The 24019-nt window shown below is 42.6% G+C and overlaps 1 protein-coding gene across 1 annotated transcript in view; it reads left to right on the top strand.

The window, feature by feature from the left end:
- Positions 1-827: 827 nt before the first annotated feature.
- nrbp2b (nuclear receptor binding protein 2b) overlaps positions 828-24019 on the top strand; it is a 29601-nt gene continuing 6409 nt past the window's right edge. Inside the window, exons 1-7 of the mRNA XM_083676138.1 lie at positions 828-1460; positions 20917-21039; positions 21171-21272; positions 21463-21552; positions 22077-22117; positions 22315-22409; positions 22663-22686. Of these exons, the coding sequence (XP_083532264.1) occupies positions 1341-1460; positions 20917-21039; positions 21171-21272; positions 21463-21552; positions 22077-22117; positions 22315-22409; positions 22663-22686 (595 nt within the window). The 5' untranslated portion in view covers positions 828-1340. The remainder of the gene's footprint in view (positions 1461-20916; positions 21040-21170; positions 21273-21462; positions 21553-22076; positions 22118-22314; positions 22410-22662; positions 22687-24019) is intronic.

A 24019-nucleotide genomic window follows, 5' to 3' on the forward strand; every position in this document is an offset into this window, starting at 1 on the left:
ATTGAATGTATTGGTCCTGCCACAAACCTAGAGATTAAATGTGTTGGTTACATGTTGTGTTTGTCAGCCATTTACAACATCATGTCCTCACACATTGTCATGGCTATATCACATGTTATGTGTTCATAAACGATGGGAAAACACAAAAACAGCCAAATGAGGCAACATAATGAACATTGCTGGACTGGTGTCCAGTTCAGAACATTACTGCCAAGGCTGGCACTTTTATAGCAATCGGTTTTCCATGACTGTTGTTTTTCTCTCCCACTTAGCTTCTTATGAACTCTGAGAAGCTACTTCCTCTTGCTGCAAAGACTAGTGACAATGGACCAGTATCTAAGCAACATGAACAATGTATTTTTCTTTTTTTACTACCTTGCTAGCCTCAGAGTGTACAACTGGCACTTCACTAGAGTCTTTAAGAGTGATATTTAGAGCTAAGGCTTGTTGTGGGATAAATACGTTATTTTATAAAAGTTCGAATACTTCACTGAAGGCGATCCACCTTGGTTACTTTGAGTGGAGAGGATGCTACTATTTCCAACGCGCACACACACACACACACACACACACACACACACACACACACACACACACACACACACACACACACACACACACAGCACACTAAGTGCTAAAATAGAGACTATTGCCGACGCGCGTCTGACTATTCTCTCTCTCTCTTGGACTGCTGATGCGTGGGATCACAGACAGCACCATGTACTCATGAAGGCAACACAAACAAATGTGCGCACGTCTTCAAATGTTTACGGTATCCTCCTGCGCTGTGCTAAGCTGGAAAAGCACACGGTTTCAGTGGAAGAACGAACAACACCGAATGACGCGTAGTAGATGTCAAAAATTACTTCATACTGTAAATGGGAAGGGTAAATAACTAAACAAAAGACGACGTCGGAGATACGTTTTTGTTTTCAAAACAAACCGTTTCATATCAAACCCGTGGTTGCTTTTCATCTGCGAATAGGCGCACGACAACAAAACGTTTCGCAATCTGTTTTGTATGCATTTGAGTACGCGACATGGACTGGAATCTTTTTCCTCATTCAGTTTTTGTCGTTCGGCCTATTTTATAATGCGAATGATTGTGAAACAAGACATTTATTCTGCGTAAATTCCAAAGGTGTTCTGTGAATAATGTTTTTCCTTGTAGCTTAAGGTACAGTTTTACCATCCGTGCTCACTGCAAGATGTGTTGAGCGCTCTACAACAGCAGCGGCGGGTCTTGTCGGAGACTGAACGTCCAGTCTGCGCAGATAGCGGCGACGTCTGCGCTACATTGAGTGAAATCAGCAGGGAAAAATAATAAAATACGGAATACAATGACTATGTCAGTCCCGGAGAGGAATTCAGGGTCTGAGGGGAAGGAGGAGGAGAGCGAAGATGAGAGTGAAATCCTGGAGGAAAGCCCGTGCGGTCGCTGGCAAAAGCGAAAAGAACAGGTTGGTGTAAATTGATTTCGCTGGTGGCACTAAATCGTATCAACTGCAGGCTTTTATTTTGCCGTTCTCTGCAAATTGACAGCTATTGGCAGTGACAAGGAAACCTTGGATCACATATGTTGATCATATGTATCCAATCTGGTCATTGTCCCAGCAAGTTTGATATTGTATCCTCAACTTCATACAAATAATAGGCCTACTCGAGATTACAGTAAAGCTGTTTCTACATTTTGTAATAGCCTACATGCCACTTATTCCCCAGCACACAGCGTAGCCCATCATTGCTATGGTACTAGTGCGTAATAAACATAACCCCACCCGCAAGTGGAATTAGAGCATTCGATTTCAGGTTTCTATGGGGTATCGCGTCGCAGCAGCAGGCTATGCAGTAGCATAATTTCCCGCCCTTGAATTATTTTCTAAAAACATTAAAAGCCGAAGGTTACTCAGTTGTTGGATGATAACCCTCATATAGAATCCACAATTTGTACAGTAACAGTATGTCTAATGCGATCTTTTTCCAAATGATTGATCTATATTGTATAGCTGTAAACCCCGAAGGCTATCAAATAATGGTGCTTTTTATCATACAGTACATAACACAGTATTTAAGAATAGCTCTACCATATTGGTCGAGTAAGTACCATCTCACTACTTGAATGCTGGATGAATCATAGACCGTTAAAGCAATGCAGAGGCAGTGATGGCCACATTATAACATGTGTTCATTGTGTTGAATACACATGGTTAAGTTGATACAATGTAGCACACTTAAGTTCTTACAGAAACCCTACAAAAAAAAAAACAGTAATCAGAAAGAATGGTCTTGGTAGGCCATGCAGTGTCCCGCCTCCCCTCTGTTCTAGATAAGACCTAGAATTCATACTGAAGGTTATCTCTGTGTCACACATGGAGCTTCGACTACCGCCCTCTCTTTTTCTCTGAGGCACAGGGTAATTCTCATGGCAGACACATTGATCAGCCAGCAACACACACACACACACACACACACACACACACACACACACACACACACACACACACACACACACACCACCCCCCCACACACACCCAGTCCCTTTCAGTGTTTTTCCACTCATTGATTACCCAAGTGTGTGGTTGTTTCTGGGTCGCTTTCACCATCACACATTTCCATGGACCGCCCAGTGAGACATTTTGCCTTCGACATGGCCCTGTTGCTCCTCATAGAGTGAATAGTAGGCCTATTGCGAGAGCAGTAAATCATGAATGAGAGTTTCATTCATGTGTGTTAGCCTACCTTGTAACCCAGACTAGGCTACTATCTGTTGTTCCTTCACTGGTGTCATGCTATCACGGATGATGGTTGTTCACTGTACTCCCAGTGTAAATAATACCATGACATGGTTGACATGGTTCAACATCAGGCTGAGATGTAGATTTATACAGTTGTGTCATGTTTTTTACCTCGGGCTAAGATACAATACAACACAGACTGTTTGCATTCTGGCTCCCTGCACCATTCTGCAGGCCTGGGTCGTGACTAAGTGGAACTTAGATGTTCAATAAAGTGGCAGTAGAGGAAAGGTTAAAATAGACAACACTATATCACATGTTTCTCTAACTTGGTCATATGGTAATACGACTAGGACAATAATTATTATTATTGTTGTCTTACTTTGGATCATTTTCTCAATAGAATAAGAGGCTTGAGAAAATGATGTAATGGATTTATGTTGTTTTCTCAGGAGTTAGTTGGGCCCATACTCTGCAGGTCTTACCAGATATTTTATTGATTGCTCTCAAGGAGAGAGTGCTGCTACAGTAAACAAGGCCTCAGAAGCTGAAACTGCTTTTCTGCTGCCAGTACGACCGATATCATTCGGTTGTATTGTTTTCCATTAATGTTAAAGGCAAAACAATATATTGAGTCAATGCCTTTATAATGTTGCAAGAAGACATAAGCAATTTTGTGTCTCTCAGAGCCCAGATCACATTCACGTATCTTATACCAGTCCCTTTCCCCAGACCCGGGGAAATCAATGTGGGCTATAAGGGGACACTGTTATTCTGTGGCAGACTATTGATGTAGGTCCTTTACTATCTTGGCTTAATCTTTCTTTATTTGTTTGCCTTGTTTTCTCTATGTTTATTAACATAGAGACCCTGGCTACCTATAGTAATCTGGCAACCTGCTGTGTAGTCAAATCTCTGTCAATTGACCTTATTCATCATCACAGACCTTAGCAGAGAGTCAGCAACATGATTTCAAAGCCTTTTTATTACACAGCCTGCTTAGGGCTCCCATTGTCTGATTTCGCAGTTTGTGCAGTTCTTAGATGAGGACATTCAGATGGGACTCGGTAGTCAGACAAAAGCAATGGAGCGCTGAGTCATCACAACATTCCCATCCTTTCTGCTGAAGTGTTGAAATCTTGACGGTCAGAGAAAACAGGTTCTTATCTATCTATGAATCACAAAGGAGTGTACATCCTGTGTAGACTTCAGAGTTTACCCTTTATAGTTCTCTTTCTCTAAGGATAGGCCTTCACTTGGGACTAGGAGGTTACATGACTCCAACAATGGAGGAACTCTACCTTGACCTACAGTGTAGAGAGAGTGGGGCCTTTATCAGTGGCCAGGCTGGGAGAGATTACCACTGCAGTCTGTGGAGCAAGGTTGAATAATGAAAGAGGCCCCTTCGATGAGTGAACCTCCTGTCCCCTGCAGCCTGTAGCCTTCTGGAGCCTGCAACCCTCTGCCTCCTGCAGCTCTGAGCCCTCAACCCCCCAGGGTCTGGAGAGAGAAGCTGGGGAAATGTGATCTTCAAGTTCACACTGATCATCCTCCCTAGAGATGCACATTATCCATCTCCTGCTTCTAACCACTAATGCATCGACGAGTCGTAGCAGAGATGATGGGACTGCAGTGGTAGGAGTGGTGGATTCATGTGGAGAGATGAATCTAGCATTAATCACAAATAATATTAATCACAAAGAACACATTAGTATTGACAGTACCATCAGGATTCAGCGCATCATTTATACTGGATAATGCCTCCACTGATTTCTCCCTGATTGATTTATCAGTGGATTTTGGACTCTAAAGTTATGTGTGTGTTTGGTGACTGACAGGTTGCAGCATATTTCCATATGGTTCTGTACAGGTTTGAAGCTCACCGGAGATCTTTTGTGTGCCAGAGGGGATACTAGGGGCCAACAACTTAAAGCATATGGCTTTCTAAGAATGGAAGAGGTATGACATGCCTGCAATGTAGAGAAGTTTGATACCTTGAGAAATAATGTAAGAGAAGGTTTTTCTTTTTTTCTTTTAAAGATAATAACTAGCAACTTTTTTATTTGAGTTATTTTAGTGATATTACTGTACAGCAGTGTACATGGATCTGTCCCTCGTGTCCTCAATGAAACAGTTAAACTAATGGCCACCAAGCCCCTCAAGTCAAAGCCACAGGCAGGCATGGCTGCCCCCTTGTAAGCCCATGTCATGTTACGGCTGACTGTAAGTGTCTGTCTTACTTAAGGGGATCTTTCTAATGACTTGCACGTCCTAATGATCCAACGCAGACCGCTGGGCCCGCTGGCTGGCTGAGGCAACAGCTGCTGTCCGTGGAATGACACCCACTCATATTTCCCTGGAGCAGAAATGGGGACAAGCACACACACACACACACACACACACACACACACACACACACACACACACACACACACGCATACATACACTCACCTTGGCTCCACCTGTACAGGGCCAATGGTCTCTGTCAACCCAGCCTCAACTTAGATAGCAGCTTGTGCACTCACTGTTATGCAAAAGCACTTAAAAGTGAATCCCCCTCACAGAGAACTATTGACTGATATTTTCCAATGTGTTGAGTTTGAAGGATGTTTAGTCAGATTGAATTACACTTTCGTTTAGGAGAATCTGATCTGATCTGCCATTGGAAATTCAGAGGAGGATTTCAGATATTGATAAATCTGAGAAAAAAATAAAAGAATCAAGACAAAGTACCTAAATTCTTCAGGAACTGTTCACTCTAATCTAAATGGATATTGACCACTGGTGGTCTTCATGTCCATGTATTTGCATGATGTTAGTATTGCCAGAGGGTTTGACTTTGAATGGCAAATTTAGATTAATATCTGTGTGTTTCTGTGGTGGATGTCTAGGTTTTACCACTCTGTACTTCAGCTCTCCGGAGGTGAGATTCAAGAAATAAAGTCCTGAGTAGCCACAATATCTGAGTCCGGTATTTAATATTGCTTGCAAACAAGAGACAGGAGGCTAACAGCAGCCCAGCGTAAATCCGGGGGTCTGTTTAGCACAAGTCTGAAGAGGCGATTATCAGGGTTGTCTTTTATACAGATGAAACATCATGGTAGGCGCCGCCAAGGCTATTACCGGCGAGCTTGTGCTTACGTGAGAGGGGGCAGAAGAGAAAGAACAATGGGAAGACTTTCTTACTGATCAATCAGTGCTTTCTTACTGATCAATCGGCGTTCAACATTTCACACTTATCCACCTTCCTGTCGGCAAGATGGGTCTGTTCCCTTGTTCTCGCTCTTCTCCACCACTCCCTCCGAAATCACTGCTATCCATATGTTAATCATCCGCTGTTTCTCAAAACAATGGCTATAGAACTTTAGAGGTGCGTCAAGAGAAAATGTAATCATAGTATTCACACAAGTTGTATCAGTCATACGATAGTGCATATCCTTCAAACAGTTCTATCAATGTATTTTCCATAACAGTTTCCACAAGATTTCTCATGTACTGTGTGTGACTAGGAGGAACAGTAATGCCCCGCCTCCACCAGGAAATTTATTAATGGTTTTATGACATTGCGGCAGTGTCCTGTATCACTGAATAGCTGTGGCGTTCAGAGGGCAGGAGAAGCACCAGCTTAGCAAACCACTCAATTGGTTTCCCATAGCGTAGTCACAGGGGGCTAGCACGACACGCAACATGAAATTATATCAGAAGAAAAAAAGAATAGAAGTAAATTTATGAATAGAAGTAAACTCAAGTGTAGTGTATATCTTGTGAGGAAAAGGAATTGCTACTTACAGTATTACAGTTCTGGCATTTGACATCAAAGGAACCACAATACTAGAGTTCAATGTGAACCATTGACTGTGACCTTTAATCTACAAATGTAATTGACTTTTGTGGGTTGTGGAGGCATATTTTATGGCTCCTCGTTTTATGAGTCTGCCCTGGTTGTTACAGCACAGATAGCGTTAAAATTTCAATGCCACATTTTACAGCTGAAGTTATTCATATTCACTCCAGATATCACCCTTCTTGGTGGCTTTTAAACTGTCTTGTACATTTGTTACACATCAATTTACTTCAGACAAGCTATGTGTATTTTCTTTTTTAATCTTTCATAAACTTTAGGCACTTTTTAAAAAAAACCTTTAAAAAAACACACAGTGGATACTCTAAACCCATTTATATTCCAGTATCCACACTGCTTATGTTGTATGTTGTATGTTGTATGTTGTATGTGTATGTTATGTGTGATGTCTCTATGTCTTTAAGCTACTTGGAACCTGAATTTCCCCTAGGGATAAATAAAGTTTCTATCTATCTTCTATCTATCTATCTTAATGAAAGTAAAGACTAATAAACTGACATCGGTCAGTGATTGATTTTGGTAATAAAAAGGATAGCTAAAACAGGCTGTCTTCCAAACCATGTTCAGTGTCTACAATGAACTGGCATGGCCCATGGCGTTCCTAGGGATTATTAACTCTGTGGCCACCTGCTAGGGAAGGCCTGGAGTGGATGACAACTGACAACTCCCCAGCACTGCCAGCCTTCTGACGACCCAGCAAGGCCCCTCTGCAGCCTGTGGCCGTGCAGAAGCAGGAGTAGTGCAGTAGGGTAGGGAGAGACAGGGAGGGAGAGAGAGAGGGATAAAGAGAGAGATATAGTGAGAGAGAGAGAAAGAGAGAGGGAGGTTGAGAAACTGAGAGGGAGGGGTGGGAGAGATAGAGAGAGTGAGGGTTAAGAGAAAGAAAGAAAGAGAGAGAGAGAGAGTGAGTGAAGATGACAAAGAGAGAGAGAGATGGATACAGGGAGAAAGAGAGGGTTGAGAGAGCCTAAGAGGTCCTCGTGGGCTAAGAATAGTGTATCTGTCAGGTGCACTAGTGTGGATCCTGTTGCCTGGACACGTTAATGTGAATGCATTTCCCCTGGTGTTGATCTGAGGTCTGAACCATGCCTAAGCTACAAACAACCGACAGACAGTGTTCTATGCAGCCTATTAGAGGCTATTCTATTTACAAGGGATACAGCATCATATTTTACAATTGCAGAAGATTTGTTGCTGTTTTTATGCTGCTTTAATTAGATGCTGTATGGGTACTATCCACTTTTGTGGATGTGTAATATCCAAAATATTTCAGCCTCTATTCCCCTGGTGGTTAGGTTGTGATCATGGTTGTCGTGCGGTCACAGAGAAGTTGATGATGGCCCATATGGAACTTGTGACCTGGTTTGTGAAATGTGAGCGTGATCATTGATGAGGCCCCCTGGGGTCATTAGATGTAACGCTGCAGTCAGGTACCTGTCAGCGTTTTCCACTCCGGGCATGTGAAACAGATCCTGCCTGAGTCTCTGTTAGTCGGTCAGGAGAGCTGCCATGAAAAGGAAACCTCAAGGAATGGCTGACATCCACCCCCTGTCAGCCTGATCCTTCTCACCAGTTGGACCACGCAAGTGGTCCTTGATTCTCCACAGTGTTCAAACTCAAACGGAACCCCTTTGCCTCAGCTTGTTGAGTTATGACATATTTATAATTCAATGTTGGCCCTTTTATGTTGTTGTTTTATTAATATTCTTCATATTTCCTTCTTCTTTGCATATGGTGGATTCATGTGGAGAGATGAATCTAGCATTAATCACAAAGAACATTCATCACAAAGAACACATTAGTATTGACAGTGCTATCAGGATGTGCATCATTTATACTGGATAAAGCCCCCACTGATCTCTCCCTGATTCATTTATCAATGCCAACTGGAAGAGCAAAACTTTTAGCACTGTCTCCATTTCCTGCTCAACAAGGAGTATTAAATATTAATATAAATCTTGCTCATACATTCTACATAAATTGCTTTTAGAAATGTGCTTAGTAATATCACTGTAGTGCACTGTGATGTATGAAATGCGGACAATGTGATAGCCAAGAGGCTTCAAAGCATGGCAACCATACCCAGACAGGAGAGTTGTAACACAGCTTTGTGGTCTTACTGTTGAACCAGCAAGGTTGCCCCCCCCCACCATGGAACCAGCAGGTCCAGGGGAAGGAGAGGATTAAGGGGCCTCAGAGAAGGCACAAAGTCATGACCTCCTCCTCACCATGGCCTTGGGGCATGACATTCTGGTCTTTACTTGTTGATAGGGGACTGGTTGTGTAAGTGTTTTTTAAATGTTGTGTGAACGTTGTTTAAGTATTGTGTATACATGTAGCCCTTTACATCCAATAGTTAGTCAGATCTAGGTCAGATGTGGAAATTCACCTTCACATTTCACCCTTTTTGTCTTAGATGCCACACAGAATGAGCTGTTTGTACAGCAGTCTGTTTGGAAATGACAAACGACTAAACCAGAGATGCTATGACACCATCATCAAAGAACCAAAGCGCCTCTTCGTCTTATTGTATGGGTCTACTGAACCTTTGAATTTATACATAGAAGGAGTCAAATGTAAAACTCCTAGAGGAGTTTCAGCTCAGGGATGTGAACAATGGATATCTTAACCTTGTTATCTGCCTGGCAACACCCCCAGCACTGTCTGAGTTTATACACACTCTCACATATTGTTGTAACTTATCTTTTCCTTTCTAGCAGAAATCATGCCGCCCCTCCTTGAAATAACTGCTGTCCTCCATGCTCAGGGGATTAAGGCAGATTTGCATTAAAATTTGAATCCATCGCTTTTCTTGTTCCAGCAGCCTGGATAGAAGCAGGTTTTTTTTCATGCTGGGTCCAGAGTTGAGAGAGAAGTATGACTCAACAACAGCTATCAGTGAGATAATGCTTGATGAATAAAACATGCCTCTGGCTGCTGTGTGAATGGCCCTCTCGCCTGCATAGTGATGATGATGACAACGACACATTGCTGTAATTGTCCAGGCTTAGTTCATGGATAGGCAGCAGGTTGCATTGGATTATGAGAGAGTGATGACATAGTAGGCTAGGCATACCCCCTGGCACGTGTCTACGCAGACTCTTTTATCCAGCTTTGTCCTCCATTACGTAACCATAATGGACACTGAAAACATCCCTCTCACAATCTGAAGTCATTGTGCTTGTCGGTCGACATACTGTATGTCGATGTGTGCCGAAGAGCTATGCAGGCTCTAGTGATAGTCGGTTCTGCCTGTCACTCAGACAGCGCCTTTACCCAACTTCACCCAGAGAAGGTGTAGAATGGATACCCATCATGAGCATAAACTTCACTCTGTCCAATGACACTATCACTCCCTAGTGTCTGTGTGTCTTTTTCAGTTTGTTTGTCGGTTCGTCCGTCTCTCTCTCTCTCTCTCTCTCTCTGTCCCTCTGTATGGGGTCATCTTAACAGGCTCAGTACCAGCCACCTAACTAATTACAACCGTATAAAAATAAACAATGTGTCTGAGTGGCCAACTTTTTCATTACTTTTTTACTTGCACACACTGAACATGTTTGTTTCCTTGCCTGGTTTTGAAATGCAAAAGAGGTGTGACATAATGCCTCTTGGCCATTCCAATGAGCAACCATCAGATTTTCACTACATTACAGCATATAAGCCTTGGAAATCTGCAGGAATTGTGGAACAAGTGTTAGCTCCCCACCAATGTTTCAATTGGCTAGGGTATTAGCGCATTGACTTCTGATCGGTACGGCCACATTGTTGTCAGATCGTAGCTCGTTAAAGAAAGTAGGCAAATAAAAATAGCAAATATTTATTATTCACTTCACTTGACATGTCAGGATCTTATCTCAATGGTCTGGATAGCCAATTTACTGATGGAAGCTAGCTAGTACCAATGGCTAGTGTATACAAAGCTCATTGTCATTACAATTTCAACTTGGTCCCACCGGGGAACCAAATGTAAACTGGTTAAACTGATCTCTGTGTCGAAATACTATGGCTATGCTAAGCTGGCCAAGTCATGTTAGCTTTTACCCCAGGTGACCTCTTACGCTCACTAGCAGAATGGCCTCCTTTAACCCCAGAGGGGGTGGGATGCAGGGGACTCAGAGACCCTGTTGTTCCTCCCCCCAGTTCTCCAGTAGCCTTTAAACAAGCGGTCTGTGTGGTTTTACAAGCATGAATTGGGTAATCCAGTGGGCAGCAATTACCCTTCTTTATGGAGAGCTTTAATACTAGAGAGATCTGCCAGGTCCTGTTATTAAGCCTCCCCAGGAATAAAGTAAACTCCAGATGTTTTTAAAGAAAGGGACAAGTGCCAGTTTTAGGTCAAAGCAAAGCAAACACACATCCCATTAGTGCTCACTAAATTTTAACTCCACGATTCCAGGAAGTGGACTGTTTTTGTTCACCAAATATGACACATTTTTTAACACTCTTTGTTTAGTAAACCTGTCTTTTTTTCAGTGGACTGCTGCCAGACCATTGTGGAGGTGTGAATGAACTTCTTAAGCCTGAAAGGGGTCCAACTGCAGAACAGTCTGCCAGATTCCACCCCTAAGATCATAATGAAAATGAGAGGCTCGGTTTAGGATTCTGTCATGAAGTCATATAATTTACAGGCTTGGGAGGCATAAATGTCAGTTTGATTTAGGATTGCTTGCATTGGAGGAGGACCCAGCTTATCACTGAAAGTGGTGTTTTGCCAATAACACTAAAAGTGGTAAGCAGACAATATAATCTCCATGATGTTGTTGCATTGCTCCCTCACAACTTTGTAAATCTTCTATGCATGATGACATTCATTCATCATGTGACCTCTAGTGAAATCAGTGAAACAGGCCAATAGCTGTATATTGTTTCATGAAGTCATCTGATATTGCTAGAACTATCTACTTTCATTCAGTTTATTCCCTCCTAAAATAGATTTGTATTTCCCCCGTTGTTAACATTTTTCAACAGGTTTCCCCCCCTCACATGTCATGTGGTACTTGTTGCCTCAGGACAGCTGGATGGACCCCAGTGTGCAGAGCAACATCTCTCAGCATGTTTGATTCGTTCAATACTTGACCTCATCTGACCATGGCGCTCCACAGGAAATAGATGAAAAACATTTGGTCACATTGGTCATGGTTATATAAGTTTGTCTTATACTAAATAATATGTTCCATTGAGGATCATTAGGTCTTACTACATACCAACACACATGAGACATGGACATGTGGTTTGTGTTTGTGTATGATTCTGCTAGTGTTCCACTGTAACCGACTTCGCTTGAATTGCACACAACAGTGTCAAGTGAATCTGTATAGTGATCCCTCAAGGGATTTTTCAAGGGATTTTTCTAAGAATATGAAGTGGTCCTGGGATGCGTGATAATCCATAACTTCTATGTAATAATCCTTCTTAAAGGAGCAGGGCGTAAATCTGTTGGAAATCTGCCACCTCTGACTACCGCAGAGAAATTCTGTTTGATGTTCCAAACAACAACTAATAATAATATAACTCCCCGAAATGGACTTGCTGTGTTAGACATTAGCTGTTGTGTTTCTCCATGCGGGCATGATTCGAAGAGGCAGCCACCAGAGACAGAAAGATGATGAGAAAATGAAATCGGTGAGTCCACTCCCCTAGAACACCCCTGGCCAGTAACATGTCCATATGCAAACCAAGTGTCGCACCTGACACTCCATTTTAGAGAGTGTTTTTTAACGTTGCTAATTGAAATATTTATATTAAGGTATCTCATTCTCTGATCACTACCTATTAAACAGTCATCACAACCATTAGAAAGCTTTTAGAAAGCTTGTTATATTGCACCTTTAAGACATCCTATTTTTAGGACCTATTTTTATGACTTTTTATGACTTTAGGATTAATGGAAGCAATAAAGAATCAAATTCCTGCCAGGAATGGAACTTCCCTTTGATCTAGGAGATGTTTGCTTTATTAAAAATGGCATGTGCACACAAGGTCAAGCTCATTATCCTAGAAATCATCGCAGCTGGAGAGACAGCCTACAGCTCCATCTTAGAGTCTTGATGAGCACATCAACATAAGTTTCTGCATAAGTACCTAGTTTCCTTTCTAAATTTCAAAGAGATTCCTTGATTAAAGCATTTAAGCACCAAGGCATGTCGTCAGATACTGTATATTGTGCACATACTGAGAGCCATGTCAGAGTTCTCCCAGATGGTGACCTTCCACAAGAAGAGGCAAACATGGAGAGAGGCTATGGGGATGTGCTGAGATAAAAGGCAGGGTGTTTTTCCACTATGGACTACTATATCTTTGTCTAGCTAAAGCAACTTCAAGTCCCTGACATCAGAGGCCGGTGAGGCTCTTTGATGTTGTCAGCACAATGCGCCAATAATGAAGGAGCTGTGCTATCTAATCGTATCTTGTAACTTACAAAAATGGGAGAACCAGTCGGTGCAACTGCTCAGAAAATGACTTGAATATTTCCCCTTAACATGGGAGTTAATGAGAGTGAGGAAAGTAGGGTAACCAGACCAGTGGGTGCAGCGCTTGCTGTGTACCATGTTGGCCTGGGCCCAAACAAACTATGCCTGCCTGCTCTCAGTAAATTGCCATTTGATGACAGTTGTGTAGTTGTGTTTTGAATACAGGGCCTGATGCCGGTGATCTGAGGGCTTATCTGATGGCACCTATTCATATTCTACATCGTAGAGTACCTGCCTCAGGGAAAGATACATACTTATCTGACCCAAAGAAAGACAACAGGGACATACACTCACCGGCCACTTTATTAGGTACACCTGTTCAACTGCTCTTTAACGAAAATATCTAATCAGCCATCACATGGCAGCAACTCAATGCATTTAGGCATGTAGACATGGTCAAGACGACCTGCTGAAGTTCAAACCGAGCATCAGAATGGGGAAGAAAGGTGATTTAAGTGACTGAGCGTGGCATGGTTGTTGGTGCCAGACGGGCTGGTCTGAGTATTTCAGGAACTGCTGATCTACTGGGATTTTCATGCACAACCATCTCTAGGGTTTACAGAGAATGGTCTGAAAAAGAGAAAATATCCAGTGAGCTGCTGAAAAAAAAATTCTGGGCGAAAATGCCTTGTTGATGCCAGATGTCAGAGGAGAATGGCCAGACTGGTTCAAGATGATAGAAAGACAACAGTAACTCAAATAACCACTTGTTACAACCAATGTATGCAGAAGACCATCTCTGAATGCACAACACGTCGAACCTTGAAGCAGATGGGCTACAGCAGCAGAAGACCACACCGGGTGCCACTCCTGTCAGCTAAGAACAGGAAACTGAGGCTACAATTTGCACGGGCTCACCAAAATTGGACAATAGAAGATTGGAAAAACGTTGCCTTGTCTGATGAGTCTCGATTTCTGCTGCGACATTCAGATGGTAGGGTCAGAATTTGGAGTAAACAACATGAAAGCATGGATCCATCCTGCCTTGTATCAACGGTTCAGGCTGGTGTTGGTGGTGTAATGGTGTGGGGGATATTTTCTTGGCACACTACCAATTGAGAATCGTTTAAACGCCATAGCCTACCTGAGTATTGTTGCTGACCATGTCCATCCCTTTATGACCACAGTGTACCCATCTTCTGATGGCTACTTCCAGCAGGATAACGCACCATGTCACAAAGCTCAAATCATCTCAAACTGGTTTCTTGAACATGACAATGAGTTCACTGTACTCCATTGGCCTCCACAGTCACCAGATCGATCATAGTAAATCATCTGTTGATAACTCAACAGGTTAAACTCAACAGGTTGACCTTGAAATGAGTAAAAATGCAGGTTAGATATGCGGCCAGATCAATTGACTCTGCGGCTGTCGACCTCTGTGTTTTCCTCCTCGTCACAGTGAAGTGTGTAGATTGCATTAGGAGTGTCTCAAGAAGGAGTGGGCCTCAGCACACTGAGATTACAGATAGATAGAGTAAGAGGGCCTTGACATTGATAATTCAGAGGTGAGAGAGTATCACTTGTGCGTAAAAACACACTCAAACACCCACTTACAAACACACATACACATGCACTCATACATAATGTATGCACAAACCACCCACAGTCACACAGATTCTTCTGGAGGTGGAGGTGAGATCAAAGACTCATTTCCTGAGGAATTGCTGCTGTGAATAAAAAACGAACAACTGAATTTCCCTGCCCTGAGCTCCCTATCTTGAGCTCCCTGGCCCCTGCCTTGCGTAATGAGACTGTTTGTTCTAATGCTTATCACAGCCTAGTCAAAACGACTTCTAAACTCTAGAATGTGATTGTGTGTTGAAGTACTCTCTGCCCCACTGGCTCTGTGAATATAGAGGTTTCTTACAAAAGACAGGACATAGGTGGAACAGGGACAATGTAGTCTGTGTAATCGTGGAACCCTGGTACAGACAGAAGCACAACACAGTGGACAAAGAGAGGGAAGAGTGATTGCCCTCTCATCTATAACACTGATGGAAAAAAACAAGGATTTTCTATATATTTTTATGTAACAGGAAATAGGAAAGAAGTATTTTGTAGCTTTTATGAAGGCCTGGTAAATGCTGCTTTGTCCCCATCAATATAGAAGAGCCTTTTCAGTCTTCAAGGACTGTTAGCTGAGTCTCAGCATATTTGAGGTTGTGTTGTGTTTTTTTGGTTGGATTGGACAGTGACGTGCATAGTTTTTTCCCCTAAAAGAGTTAGACTGTTAGGGGACGATAAGAAATCTTGCTGTCCTTTCCCCACTAAAGGGCTTCAATGCAAAGGCAACAAGAGAGCTTTATTATAAAGACGTTTGACTTGTGTTTCCTCCCTCATACAGAATGTGTTGACTGTCGAGGCCAGCAACTCTTTGTTTTGGTACAGCGTTATGCTGAGGGCACAAGATCTCCCAGCTTGCCTCGCTCTCTTACATTCCTCTGAGTGGGGAGCTTGACTGGCCCCGGAGAAAATGAACAAGTGAGACTTGATGAGAGCGTATCTCTGTAATATCTATCTATGAAGGGGCTAAAACAATTCGGAAATTGGTCGACCTTGCTAGTCCTTTTAAAGAGATTGAACCGTATGTGCTTTGGAAAGAGTGGTACAAACATGGAATACATACAGTATTCAACGTGATAAGGCTCTTTACATGAGTAATAACGTGTTTGTCTAAATCAATCACCTGCTATTATTCTTCAGAACATCTTATAGTAAGAACTGCAGGACAATTTCACGGACAGTGTATGTCTCTGTACCCGGCAGGCAGCAGCCAACCCTGTTTCATCATCTTCTGCTTCACAAAAACTTGGTCACACACATAATCTCCGAGGTCTGTCTGGGGCATGTGTCATATCCTGTGGAGATATTCTGTATCCTGTAGAGGCTGATCTCAGTGCCACCCATCTGTTTGGTGAAGGTCATTGGAGGGATGCAGTCAGACTCTTTTCACTGGGGGAGACATGATTTGGACACTGGCAGGACCGAGCTAAACAGTTAGCAATGGCTGATTCAGGGTTAGTGAGCAAACTCAGTGGAAAGAAGGCAATGACACTTGAAAAGGATATGTACTGTAATAATATATGCCATTTAGCTGACGCTTTTATCCAAAGTGACATACATTACAGTGAGTGCATACATTTTTTATTTTCTATATGGTCCTAGTGGGGATTAAACCCACAACCTTAACATTGTTAGCGCCATGCTCTACCAACTGAGCCACACAGGGCCAAACAGCAAAAAAAGCTGTTTGCCGCTATGATAAAAAAATCACTGAACTATACAGTTCCCTACATGAACAGAGACAGATCTAAGAATGGCTACTTTAGATTACACAGTTGCACATGGGGAAATGCATTTACATCACCATGGACCTTCCCAGCGATGACTCAGTGTTTACCAATTCTTAGGCAATTATTTGTTACCAACTACTTTGATTGTATGATGCAATGCTTGAATCTACATCATAGTATGATAATGAAAGCCATGCACATAGCCTACATTTTTGTTGGCCGCTATCAGCATTGTTAGTTGGAAAACTGATTGACAGAAATAGGTTCAATCCTGTCTGTCCTCCTTTTCTTCACCCATTTTCAGATCTGCATGCAAGGATGCTAGAAAATACTATTCTTTGCCCCACATCATCATCAGCCATCCATCTCTCTAGAGCAGCGGAGTCTAAGGATTCTTTCATCCTGCACTTCTTTGATCTTGGCTACACCTCGGGGAGAGATGGCAGAGAACGAGAGAAACAGAATAATTTGCATGCAGTATGGCAGTCAGCCAGCATCATTTTCTGTGGTGTTATGCAGATTTGTTTGGGTGTGGCAGTCTCAATGATCTGTATCAAGTCTACTTATTCATTATATTATTGATGTAACTCCCTTAAATGGAAATTATTGTTACCCCACTGTATCTCATCATCTGGTATTGAACTAGGTGTAGGAGGAGGCCATGTGGAGGCGAGGTGCTGAGGTAGCAGAATAAGCCCATTGTTACTGTAGGGCTAGGACCCACACACACACATTGTATCCCTCCAACAAAGGCACTCGTTCATTTATTCTTTGACAGAGATTACAGAGACGCCTCTGCAATGGGATGCTGACGAGTTTGCCACATTGTAGATATAGCTTTCACATCCTCCCTTCCACCTCTCCTCTCCTCTAATCCTTCCCTTTGGCCTCTCTCTCTCCGCAGCACTAATTCTAACACCCTTTCTCACAGAGAGACAATACACTGGCACACGTGAATGAGCGCTCACTCATCTAGCATTGATACGTAGCTGTTGTAGCGGTTTTCCTGGCTATGCTTCTATAATTATGTCATAGGTTATGTCCAGGGGAAGTATGGGATCTGAAGTCATCTGCTTTCTTCACCCATCAGTGGAATAGAGCAGGGCCTTTGTAAGCCAATTTACCCCTACTCTCCCCCCTGACCCCTGGGCCCTGATTCACAACCACGGCGTAGCCAAGGTGACGCCCAGTGCCAGTGGATTGTGGGTAATCTGTGCTGATCATTTAGGCTCAGACAGGATCTGGTAGATAGTAAGACCCATATGCACGCCAAGGTTTACTGTCAGGTTCACTGTCTATGGATTCAGGTAATCTATGTCTATGGAACAGGCAATCATCATCATTATCACCATCAAAATGGTCTCTTAATGGTCTCTTTTGTCTTGTAAATGTGAATATACAAACATGTGGTAAAACCTTAAACTGACTAAATATATTTTCCCAGTGACTGAAAAACCTATTCAGGAAAAAAAAGACAACCTATTCATTTACCAGAATTACTGCCATTATCTGACAGTCTGCCTGAAGACCAAAACACTAAATATCAAAAGTGATGTTTGTGTTTTTAGGAACACATGAGCCCCATATCTTCTGCCCCACCCTGAACCCACCTCCCTTCAACAAGCCAATGGAACCTCAAGCCTGTTTATGAGCTACACCCAAACCATAAAAGAGCACCAAACAGACCCCAGGGAGCCCCTGAAGTGCATACTTCAGGATAGGGGCTCACTGTTTCCCAACAGCTTGAGAAAATAAACAACCCCCCCCCCACACACACACAAACACACCCGACTTCCTGTGAAACTGAGTAGGGTGTAACCCAGAGAGTGTGGAATCCCCAGCCCAGGTGTGTCAGTATGTCAGAGCATTGTGTTCCAGCCTTTTAATACTCATAATCAGATTCTCATCTCATATCATCTCTCAGTGAGTGGGAGTAGAACAGATAGATTATATATCATATTCTTCGCTGTAGCCCATCTAGGGCCCTTCCTACTATACACTTAAACAGGTGTGTTGTAGGCACAATGCGGGTTATGCAACTAAACAAAGCTTTGAGTGTTTAGAGGGAATAGTTTCCCTGCTTTTAGATAGATTATGTGTGAAGTGTGCATACAGTACACACCCAACAGTGAACATCGGAATTCTCTAACCTGAGAAATAACAATGATATTAATAGCATTGTGTGGTCACAGTATGTTGCAACCTTGCCTACGGTAGAGACCCATGCAGTCTGGATTGGGATCTGGAGAAACAGTTTTCGTTACGTGCCAAGCTGTGCCCACACAGCTTGGCCAGCACATGGCACTAGGTGGGCAGAAGCTGGGCCAAGCCAGTCTGGTGGGATGCCAATGTGGCAGGCCGCTGCTGTCATCTGTGCTGTATTTAAGAGAGTGGGCAGCAGCTAGCAGGGTGGGTCTGACTCTGTTCTGTTGTTTGGGTGTGGGCTTCTTGATTTTAACAAAACTTCCTCAGTTTAGAGTGGTGAAGGTGGCCATTTTTAATCCATTTAGTTACGTGTGAGATGTTGCATTTTGTAATGGAATCTATGAATATGTGTACTATGGGATTATAAATGCTGAATAAGGTATAAACAATAGATAAAATCACAAACTGTTAGCTTCTTATTAGCATTTAATTGTTATTATTAGTTCAGTATGAGGACAGCAAAATATAGTACGATTCTCAATAAATAGCTGTATTCAAATATACTTCTTACACAGCCTCCCTGTCAAATACATTCTAACCCATTCAGCAAGGACATACAGGGTAGCATTAGTGTATAGGCTCCGTAAGTGGTGGTAATCAAGTTGTGATAGGTGTGCTTATTTAAAAAATGTTAATATTATGAAGTTTCTGTGCAAATCTCACATTCAACACACATGACGCAATCATATGAGAGAGAGGTTCCAGGGTATGCCTTTCAAATGACAGCTATGACTTATTCATTAAGTAAAGTACAGGTGACTACATGAATAAAAGGTTGAGTATAGATGTGTAGATCCTTTCATGTTTTCTATAAGAGTCACAGCAACATTTCAGCTTTGTACAACATGCCTATGATTGCATAGGCCTATTATAGACAGCACCTCTGTATCTGCCAAGAACAGGTTTGAGTAGTATATCTATGTCCTGTTAACTCAACTATTGTACTGTATGTGTTGTTTACATATTGGGGAAAGGGCATTCAGCTGTGTGCTGTGCTGAGGATTATAGCTCCTGTATGCAACTGTTCTGTTCTGTGGTTGTGTTCAGTGCTGAGAAGTCATCTCTGTGGTGTGCTAATGCCTTCTCATCTGAGGTGTGTGTAATGGAGCCAAGGGCTGTCTTCGTCTGCCAGACTGAACACAACACACAGCCAGACACAGTTTCTCAGTCTGGCTCGCTGACCCAGTGTCCTCAAAGTCTGATAGCACATGCTCTCATTTTCTCTATTTCCCACTCTCTCTCCCTCCCAATCCTTTACTTACCATCTCTCCCAATCCCCCTTCCATATTTTCCCCTCTCTCTCCCACCATCCTCTCTTTCTCTCTCTCTCACTAATCCATCTCTTCTCTCCTATAGCATCTCTGATCCTCCCTCCCTTGACGTTTTACATCATCATGATACAGATGGTCGGCATGATTTATTTTGTTTTCACTGACCCCTTTTTTTGTGAGATCATCCCCGTTCCTTAAATGAAATGAAAATCATCAGTCGTTGAAGATTTAACATCGAAAATGGAATCACTTTGATGCACAACAGATGCAAATCCTACCCAGGGCTTAGGTTTGGGCGGTTCAATGTTTCCCACACTATACCGTCCTAACATTTTCGCGGAGTATACGGTATTATACGGTATAAATAAAAAATAACGTTATGTGGTGACTGCTATAGGCCTACCGTTTGTTCGCTAGCAAAAGGGCAAAGTTAGGTGGAAAGCTAGGATTTTCAACGTAGGTGGCTGGTGCTATCTTGTAAAAAAACAAACAAACAAACAGCCGTTACCAAGAAATAGGCAAAAACGAACAGACTCCTGTTCTCCCTTACTCCTGTGTGTAGGCTACTGTAATGTGTGTATGAAGTGAGCGCGCGGCACCAGCCCCTCTCCCTCGTGCTCTCTCAGCTGAGGAAAAAAAACGCTCTGCATCTTTCCCCCTCGCTCCTCGGCGCAGGCAGCGGCGCCGTTACATATTGTGAATCTAAAATCAGCTCTTAATTCGGTAGATAGATAATGTAGCAGACATTTTATGACGGTATTGACTAAGCACACCGTTTTCAAATCGCGCCGGTTACCGTTTTAACCCTATCTCCAGGGACATATCCGGCCATAAGGAGAGTGGCCGCCTCCGAAACCAGACCCCTAAATGATTCATGATAGCAGTTACATAAATGTAGATTATGTCTTTTATGTATTATGCCACATGCCATATGTATGTGTGTACCATCACCTCCTCAGATGTGGCACTGGTACCTGCAGTGCCAATAAGATTTATTGTGTGTGTGTGTGTGTGTGTGTGTGTGTGTGTGTGTGTGTGTGTGTGTGTGTGTGTGTGTCTCCGTGTCTCTCCCTGCAGGTCAGCCAGGGTAATGTCCCAGGCGTGGAGAGTGCATCCCTGGCCATGGACACAGAGGAAGGGGTGGAGGTGGTGTGGAATGAGGTGCTCTTCTCTGACAGGAAGGTCTTCAAAGCACAAGAGGTATGTTGCTAGCACTGTTTTAGCACGTGAGCTAAAGCCCTAGACCGTAGCTCTCCAGGAGCTAACACATGTCTCAAGTAAGGATTCTTATCATGAGAGTCCATCTTGGAGTAACACCATCTCTATTTCAGGAGAAGATCAAGGAGATGTTTGAGAACCTGATGCAGGTTGAACACCCAAACATTGTCAAGTTCCATAAGTACTGGCTGGATATGAGGGACACTCGAGCTAGGGTAAGTCTTCTTAATCTCTCTCTCAGGTCTTTCACTCCATTTCTCCTTCTCTAACTGCCTTACTCATTCACTCACTCACTGACTCACTCATTAACTCACTCACTTGGACATGTCTCTCCCACCTTCTTCTCCAGACCACCTGTCCCCTGGTTCTCACACTTATTGTATATATTTCTCCTCTGTTCCACAGGTCATATTTATCACAGAATACATGTCCTCCGGCAGTCTCAAGCAGTTCCTCAAGAAGACCAAGAAAAACCACAAGACCATGAATGTCAAGGTCAGTTTCTATCCTTATCAGTTGATTAATTCCAAAGTGCTCCTCTATACTGCCGTGTAATGGTTGTATGGTGTACTGCAGTCTAGTCAGAATTCAAGGCAAGATCCATAGTCATAAGAGGATGGGAGAGGATTACCATAAAACAGTCTGCTGTTGCTTTCAGAGTTTACAGTCATATATCATTAGTGATGTTGCTGTTAGTTTCGTTTATTCAACAATTTTAAAAACAAGCACACATAAATACAAAAAACCTCCATGTATATGAATAAAATCATCGAGGATAGATACAATAAAGACTTCTTTCCATTGTGGTCCTCAATAGCGAGGGCAAGATTGGCAGTGCAGTGTTGCTTTCAGAGTTTACTGTAATATATCATTTGCAAATAGGAGCTTTGTACGCTATCATGTTTTGATAGTTTTCTATCCTTAATAACCTCAACCATATTATCCTTTCGCCAGCTGTAGTGCAGTATATTATCACTTCCTGTGAAAATACTTTATGTTTTTCTATCATTATATTCCAGGCTTGGAAGCGATGGTGTACCCAGATCCTCTCTGCCCTCAGGTAAGGCCAGCGACATCCTCTCTCTCTAATTTCCTCTCTTACTCCCAGTGGCAGTGCAAACTATTACTTGGATGTTCCAGAAACATACAACGTAGATCAGAGTTCAGGGTGCTACCCAAGTCAACAGCGCACAAATGAGTAAGTACGAGTTCAGTCAGGCAAAAGGACCCTTTAAATGCTTTGTAATTCACCGGCAGTTACCTGCACTCCTGTGACCCGCCCATTATCCACGGCAACCTGACCTGCGACACCATCTTCATTCAACACAACGGCCTCATCAAGATTGGCTCAGGTCTGCCACCACATGGACTTTCTTCATAATTACACCACACATTTAGCCCTCCTGCTGAGAACCTCTCTGTCTGAGGGTGGCAAAGTAGGAAGAGAGACTTGAGAGCTTATGGATAATAATTGATAACATTTTGCATTGTAATGACCCTTGTACATTGTGTGTACTGTAATTATTACCCAAAGATAATGTGATTGATGGTGACTATCAACACCTGAATAATAACACATATTATTCTGTGCTCTTTTCTCTGCAGTGTGGCACCGGCTGTTTGTTAATGGTAAGAACCACATAGTGTTCTGCAAGCCTTTTACTCTCACTAGTAGCAATCATTGTATTTACCTTCCTGTAAGCATTTCAATCAACTGAGGCCATTTTAAAGTGATTGCAGGCTTTCTTAATCCATTATGGATGTACAGTGCTGCTTGAAAGTATGTGAACCCCTTGTGCAATTATAGATTTTCTTTAGTTTTTACCATGAAATCTTTATTTAATCAGAACCAGTGGTTTTTTTATCTGACATAACAGGTTTATATTTACCAATTCCATATGTTGGTTTAGAGGAAATCATGCGTGTAGTAGACATTTTTTTTTATAAAGAAATGAGTGCAGGTGCAAAAATAAGTGAACCCCAAGTTGCGTTGGTTAAATCAAGTAGGTAAGTAGAATCAGGTGGGTAAATAATTGGGTACCAATCACAGGAGAGATCTTTAGGAAAGCGTTTGGGTGGGACTCTGATAAATAGAGATAAGAAACCTGGTCAGTTTTGTGTTACCCATACAGGTGAATGCAAAACACATCATTGCCGAGAAGAAAGGAGATCTCAGAGGACATCAGGAAGAGGGTAGTGAGAGCACATCAGTCTGGGGAAGGCTATAAAATCATCTCAACAAGATTTGAGCTCCATCAGTCCACTGTGAGGCAAATCATTTACAAATGCAGAGCATTTAACATGACAGCAATTCGGCCTAGAAGTGGACGCCTTCCAAAATATCCCCAAGAGCCACAAGAAAAATAATAAATCAGGTAAAAGCCAACCCAAACATAACATCTAGAGATTTGCAGACCTCCTTTGCTGCATCTCAGGTAACTGTGCATGCTTCAACAATAAGAAGAACACTGAATCGAAATGGCATTCATGGGAGGGTTGCTAGGAAGAAGCCCCTGCTGTTAAAAAAAGAGCCAAACTGCCATCTTAACTTTGCCAGAGACCACCTGGACAAGCCTGAAGGTTTCTGGAAGTCTGTTCTCTGGACAGATGAGTCCAAAATTGACCTTTTTGGTCACAATCAAAACCACTATATTTGGCAAAAATCCAACACTGCCTACCACCAAAAGAACCTTAGACCAACAGTCAAGCATGGTGGTGGGAATGTCAATATCTGGGGCTGCTTTTCCTCCTCTGTACCTGGATGACTCCACATCATTAAGGGAACCATGAATTCTGAGGTATACCAGGAGATTCTGGAACAGCCATCAGTCAAGGAGCTAAAGCTAGGGTGAAAATGACTCTTCCCACAAGACAACGACCCAAAGCATTCAAGCAAATCTACCAAAGAATGGCTCAGGAGAAAGAAGATTTGTGTTTTGAATTGGCCAAGTCAAAGTTCTGA

Source organism: Argentina silus (genome assembly GCF_951799395.1).
Source record: "Argentina silus genome assembly, chromosome: 1".
NCBI lineage: Eukaryota > Metazoa > Chordata > Actinopteri > Argentiniformes > Argentinidae > Argentina > Argentina silus.